This window comes from Alosa pseudoharengus, unplaced genomic scaffold, assembly GCF_046254945.1.
Source record: "Alosa pseudoharengus isolate Yale_2024_CS ecotype anadromous, Long Island Sound unplaced genomic scaffold, YU_APseudo_1.1 YU_APseudo_1.1_scf_13, whole genome shotgun sequence".
Lineage (NCBI taxonomy): Eukaryota > Metazoa > Chordata > Actinopteri > Clupeiformes > Clupeidae > Alosa > Alosa pseudoharengus.
Window position 1 is genome coordinate 31769794 of NW_027468598.1, and position 7038 is coordinate 31776831.

Below are 7038 nucleotides of genomic sequence, written 5' to 3' on the forward strand. Positions count from 1 at the left end.
GCCTGGCCAGCATCAACCAAATAACTGCATTTTCTGATATCCCTGTAAGCAGACTGACAAAGGGCCATATCAGTGCAACTGAAATGTGCCTTTAACCTACCAAAACACTACCATTATCACTCCTAGCAACATGTGGGGGAGGGGCCACTGGCTGAAAAGCATGTTTTCAAAACAACAGAGAAGTGTCAATATCAAGGTGAAGATGATGTGTGTATTGTTGATAGTTTGTTAACTTCATTTCCATATTGTTCCACACTTTTGTTTATGTTTCACTTGAAACACTTGAAATAGTATTATGACACGTGCTTTCAGTGAAAACTTTTGCCAAGTTCCCCCACTGAGACTCAGAAAATGTGAGATCATAATTATTCTCCAAAGCCTTTTCAACAATAAAACAAAAACAATGCTTGAACGTTCTATTTGGTTCCCAATCTACTTCCTCTGCATTAAGATAACATATGGAATGTTAAAACGGAAGCCTTGTGGGGCCAACTATGATGCTGATAATGGAACTCTCTTGAAAGGGTCTATATCTAGGTAATAACTCGGCTAGCATGACTTTTAACTGGAGAAAGCTAAATAGCCCATGCTTCAGTGGGCTCAATTGACATGACCAAAAAGTTTCAAGCGGTCTGCCACTCCAACTTCACTGCGGGGGTTTAACTTCGAGAGGAAGACACGCCTAGTTTCCGATGTGGGTGGGGTTGGGTGTCTCCAACTATTTAACAAGTTTCGAGCAGATGGTAGCCAAACTACGGGAGTGCTTAACGGAGGCGTCTGTCGCCGATAACACTGTATTGCATCAGATTCTGATAGCCTACCAACCCGTGCGTTTCCAGAATGCCATCTGATTTCCTAACTCCATTTTTGGAGCTGGACGATGAGTTCTGCAAGGTGAGTTTTTAAAAAAAAAGAAACAAACATTTCTTCCTGCCGCTCCTCTAAAGTGAAAAGTAAAAGTGTTACAAACTTGTCCATGACTTGTTTACTAAACTTGTGTTATGCTCACTTATGTTGGCCTCCTTTCAAAACTTTGTAAGTCTGACACAACATCTCCAAACTGTTCTCCAGAAGAAAGAAGATACCTGTTGTGTATGTTTTGTGTAGCTATGCACGTCTTGTTTCACTGAAAACCTAGATTTACGGAACTTTACTATGAGAGTAGAGTATAGAGAGGAGGCCGATGATGTTGTTTTCTTTCTGACAAAAACGGTATATTATGTTCTCATAATTCCTACTATGTCTGAAAATTGGCTTGTGGAATGTGACTCTATTCCCCTTGTGTATTGCAGAATTTCCGCAGTCTGGACATGACAGATGGCGCACCACCCACCACACAGAGGCAGCGCGCCGTGGGCTTCCAGCGTAGACATTCCCTTTGCCCGGTTACCCTGCCAAACTCCAAGTTCAACAGTGGCAGTTTCGATACAAGCGGCGACTCTCCTCTCTGGCCCCTCAGCACAGTCAACCAGCAATGGAACCAGCAGCAACAGTTGCCCCGCTCCACTCTCAACCAGATCCCCTTTCGGGTGGATCGATCAGTCAGCATGATTGAAGGCCACGTTAGCAGCCTGGGAAGCACCGAGCAACCGCCACCACTGACCACCTCTACTGTTCTCATGCCCCCGCCAGGCTTAAGCATAAGCACCAGCTCGCTGTCCTCCCCAAAGTCCCTGACGCCAACTCCTTCCATCTCGACTCGTTACAAGACCGAGTTGTGCCGCACATACGAAGAGAATGGCACTTGCAAGTACGGGGCCAAATGTCAGTTCGCACATGGCATGGATGAGCTGCGTGGTCTCAACAGGCATCCAAAGTACAAGACGGAGCCGTGTCGCACCTTTCATACCATCGGCTTCTGCCCTTATGGCGCACGCTGTCACTTTATTCACAACGCAGACGAGCAGCTGGATGGCACGGCGCCAAACGCCAGGCAGAAGATAAGAGAGCGACCACAGCTCATGCGTCAGAGCGTCAGCTTCGCCGGTTTCTCCTCGCAGCCACTCACTGGCTTCCAAGCCGTCCACGAGCCCATGACCTTCTCGAGGGCCTCCTCCGTGTCTCCACCCCCCTCGACCGGCAGCCCTGACCTGCTCTCGCCTTTCTTCCCCGAGCCCCGGGCACTGAAACAAAGCTATCCTCTCTCCGCCGACCTGGACAGCGACCACATCATCGCGAACCCCCGCGTGTTCAGGCTCGCGGATTCCAAAGTAAGCTCCGGTTTTGCTCCCAAGACGGTGGCGCACAATTGCCACCGCAATGCATTCACATTTACCGGCCTGCCTGCGCTTCAGCGCAGCACGTCTGCCGACTCCCTCTCCGACCAGGAGGGATACACAAGCTCCAGCAGCCTCAGTGGTTGTGAGTCCCCAAGTTTTGAGGGCAGACGACTCCCCATCTTTAGCCGCTTGTCTGTTTCAGACGACTAAAACTTTTAAATGTGTGCATATTGCATTCTCATCCCAGCAGGAGTTCTGCTTAGTGTTCGTAAAAGTTACTGTCAAACTCGTTTATACATATATCATGTATATCAAAACATTGGCAATGTATACTGTTGTATACCCTTTTGAGCTACTGTGGTTACTGCACAAAACAAAAGAAAACACAACAAAAAAACAAAACGTTTTTCTTACTTTCTAGAAATCCTGTTCCAGGGTTGATGTTGAATTTACCCTCTGTATGCTTGTCATGAGGACTAACCCTTAGCACACATGCTTGAGTCACTTACTCCCAGTTTCACGTTAGTAAGTGGTTCGATTTTCCCTGTTTGTATAACCAAAGCTGCAACCTAGTTTATATTGTTTGTAGATGGGGGAAGATACTGTAAACAACGTAGCCTTTAGTTAAGGCACCTAATGAACAGTATTATTGTGTAGTCTAACAATAGGGCTTTTTATTTATTTATTGCTGTTTTGTATCATATTCTCATATTTGTATTACTGGGTCTGCATCAAGGATATGTAATGCTCTATTTTGGTCCACATTGTTTGCTGTTGTTCTGAGCAGTTCTTTAGCTTTAAGTGAACACAACCACACAGGCGTCCTTGAATGTTTGTCTGATGTCTAAGGATTAGTTTTCTTGTAGTTAAGTTGATCACAATTTGTTCATCTGCAAATCCTACAGTACAATCAACAAAGGCTCACTGAAGTGTTAATCTGCAGAAACAAGAGAGAAAGAACATGCAAAGTCATATGGCAGTTATCCAGGATGCTCATTTAAGTGTGTTTTTTTAAGGTCTATCCCAGCTGACGTTTCTATTGTAAATGTAAGCCTCCATTCTCAGCGGAGAAGAACAAACGTGTGTGTTTTTCTGTTTGTTTTTCTTTCTTTTTGATTCATTTTAAACATGGCAGATGGACAATGTATAAGGACATGCCACAATGCCATCTTGTATATCTTAAGAATCTTGCACTCAATGTTCAAAGGTGTGTCATGTTTTGCAAGAGAAGAATCAGTTTCTCTGGAGTCCCTTTGCTTTGGGCAGGCATTCTCATGATTTGCTGGTGCTCTGTCGAAGTCGTTGGCATGGGTTTAGTTCATATCTTGCAAAAAAAGATCAACTTCCATTGTGCCCTAACTGTGAGAAAACATGCTTTCGCATTTGTTAACTTAAAAAAAAACTTATTTATTTTGGTTTGTTTTGATTTTTTTCAAAGTGTCGAAAAGTATATATTGTCATTTTTTATATTGTTTTCTATATAATTTAAGTGTAATGTTTACATTCCATGGGATAGTTGTCCCAGTTTTTATTCTAATATATTGTTGTTTTGTTCAAAAGTTAAAAATAAACTTTTCAGAGGAAAAATTAAACTCTTCACTTTGTTTTAGTGGTTGGAAGTTTCCAAATGTTGAAGAATGCATGACTATGGTTTACTTTCTATTGACAGTTTTTACACATTTTACCCAGTTCTTAACTGGCTCTTTTTCAAAGACAAGCAGCACCCATCCTCAGTTCCTTTCCTTAGTCTGCGGTTTATCTTGGATGCCCTCTCTCTTCCCCTCTGAGACAACAGAACAGAAGTGAGGCCTTTTGTTTTGTGTGTGTGTGTGTGTGTGTGCATGTTTTCTTTGGCTTTGTTCCAACATTCTGTGCCTAGCAGACTTAGAATGTCCTACTGTTGAATAATTTCAGACAATAGCATTGGTCCTGACACAGAAGGTGGTGGTGGTGTGGTGGGGGGTGTCCTGTGTAAGAAGGGGAACCACAGGGAGGGGTAGATGGACGAATGAAGGAGGAAGGCCGGGGGGGGGGGGGGTGTCCTTTAGGCTGTAAATGAAATGCAGGGCACAGCTTGTGTGGTGAGCACAGGGCAGTTCTTTTGTGAAGCAACTCTTTTCTTAACAACATCTGTATGCTAATGATGTGGGAGAGCGAGGGGAGGGGAGGGGTGGTGGGGGGTTGGTGATTTGCAAGTCCATTGAAGGGCAGTACGTCTTCAGCAGGGGGGACACCCGCAGGGGGATGGGTGGTTCTCTCTCTCTCTCTCTCTCTCTTTCTCTCTCTATTTCTCTCTCCTTCTTAGAGGAATGAACAACAGTAGCTATAACGCCCCAACTGCCTACTACTAAGGGTAGATCAGGCCTGGGGGTGTGTGGAAGTTCCCCGTTAGCCTTCTAAATGAATAAATAAATGAATCGGGACACCAACAAACACACGGATGATGAAGGAACAAACCATTAATAAAACATCACAGCACTCTCTTGCTCAGTGTTGCTCAGTACTGATCGCACTTGTTTCTCTGTTGCACTTATCCTCTGAGAAAGGTAAGGCAATAATTCAGAAGACATGGCTGCCTGCTTCTTCATGCTACATCTGATGAATGCATACAGCAAAGGTTCGCTAGTAAACAAGCCCTGTCTGTCTTTGCCTCTGCTGTGCTCCAGGGAGAATGGGACTCCTTCAGTCACTGCCTGTGTAATCGACTGGTTGCCTCGCAGCACAGAGCACAGCACCTCCAGGGAGAACTTTGTGCTTTTGTGCTTTGTGCGTGGAGTCCTGAGCCACTTCCTGGTGGGGGCTGACACCTAGAGGAGGCTTCCCTGACGCCGCACCACTGCAGGGTGTTCAGCAGGAGAGGGTGACTGACTGCACGGCATGCTGGCTGCAACCTCCCAACAGGCCTGAGGGGGACAAATAAGCATTTCCTAAAGAAAATACCACTGTACAAAAATTATAATAGAATTAGTAAAACCAACAAAAAAAAAAAAACATCTGAGGATTAATTATGTTTTGTTGTTGGTGGTTGTTAAAGTGGTTGGATGTATTTAACTAGAGATTATCTGTGGAAAGTCTCAGGGTGTGTGTGTGTGTGGGGGGGGTAAGGCTCACAGCAGCTCTATTAGGAGATAAGTAGCCCTGGATGATCTCAGGTCAAGACAATATTGTCACCTCTCTGGCTATAGCAGTTCAAACATGATGTGAGGTATTGCGATTTCACAGATTTCAGATGTATGTCCATCCAGAACCCACAATGAAATCCTACCATTGTAAAGTGTGTTTTACTGCAGTTTCTAAACAGACATTCAGAGACAAGTGGCTCAGGCTTGGTGGCAGCGTAGTCGCTAATGAGCTAGCATGCAGTGGCCTGAAAAGTTGTGGGTTCTATTCCCGGCTTCCACCGTTGTGCCCTTGAGCAAAGGCACTTCTGCAGGGACTTCTCCCACTCCTTGTGGACAATGGCCTTTGTAATATAATTGGCATATGTCGTTTTGGATAGAAGCGTCTGTTAAATAATTAAATGTAAATGTGAATATAATGTTCCAGTAAATGAGTGGATTGATCATGAGTCATCTTGGTCTTAGTCTGATGGATGGCCTCAGCATGCGATCTGGCTCAAACTAACATGAGAAACAACCAAAGCCATTTAACTTAAAGGCTGTGCGGACTAACTTTCCAGTCTACCAAGCAGCCTATTGCTTTTCAGTGATTCACTTTGCACTGACATCTCACAAATACTTTTCACCAGTTCATAACAGTAATTATTGCTGTAGGTGTAAAATCCTGACTTGGTTGAGTGAAATGAGCTTGTTTAGCCTACAAGCAAACTGATGAAGACCTTTTCATGATCATTTGCTGCATATATTCTTAAAGACGGAGAGTGTGCCACTAGCGTATTCCTTTTCTGTCTCCAGCAGTGTCGGAAACAAGCATCAATTGGCCTGGTACACTATAACTGTTTTCACCCATTAACGCCGGTTAATGTTGTACCAATACTGACCACAAGAGGGAGGGAGTGCCCTAAAGATTGACCCAGACCCACAATAATAATGAAAAGAAAAGAAAATCAGCCGAAGCAGTCTAAGAACATTGATTGGTGGCAAGCCAAGCTAAATCAACTCAGAGAAAATGACACATTTCATAATGAAAGAGCCCTGTGTCTTTGCTTAGCAGGGAGAATGAAGACATGTAGCTCCAACTATTGAGTTTACCATTTACTCTGACTTAATTTACAGGCTTGTTAATCCAAATATGTATGACTCCCTACAATATCATTCATAGATGCTGTCTAAATAGATACATTGTTATCCATGCACTGCACTGCTATCTACTACATGAATTAAGGACCCCTTATTAGACAACTAATTCACTTAATTACTTCTCTAGATTGGTCCGTGTTAAGTAAACCCTAACTATATTAGTACACAAATCTGACAAACTCATCAAAAATCCAAAGTATCTATGGCCTGTCATAGAGAAGACCATTTCCAAGTAGAGAACACCAAAAGCACGAGTACAACATGTTGTTGCTGTGTTGTATGGCACTGAAAACCTCTTTCATTACAAACTAGCACCCATTCATTTCAATACAGAGACATTCCTGAATTGAGATGTTGAATTGAATTGAGATTGAGATATGAGATGTACATGATCTCAGATTCAAAGGGTGAAACCTCAAACTCTTCCAAACATCCTTGTTAAAATGACCTGACGATGAATTACTTCAAAACTATCAATGCAGTGAAACATGCATAGGCTACTGGTGGCCTGTACCATGCCACTCTATCAATCAAGGAAGAAACAACGACAGCACTGCAGA

General features: G+C 43.7%; 1 protein-coding gene across 1 annotated transcript; it reads left to right on the forward strand.

The window, feature by feature from the left end:
* Nucleotides 1-758: 758 nt before the first annotated feature.
* On the forward strand, nucleotides 759-3805 carry LOC143122046 (mRNA decay activator protein ZFP36L1). The gene is made up of 2 exons (XM_076282832.1): nucleotides 759-894; nucleotides 1293-3805. The coding sequence occupies exons 1-2, from the start codon at nucleotides 841-843 to the stop codon at nucleotides 2427-2429; spliced, it is 1191 nt and encodes a 396-aa protein (XP_076138947.1). The 5' UTR covers nucleotides 759-840; the 3' UTR covers nucleotides 2430-3805.
* Nucleotides 3806-7038: the final 3233 nt, after the last annotated feature.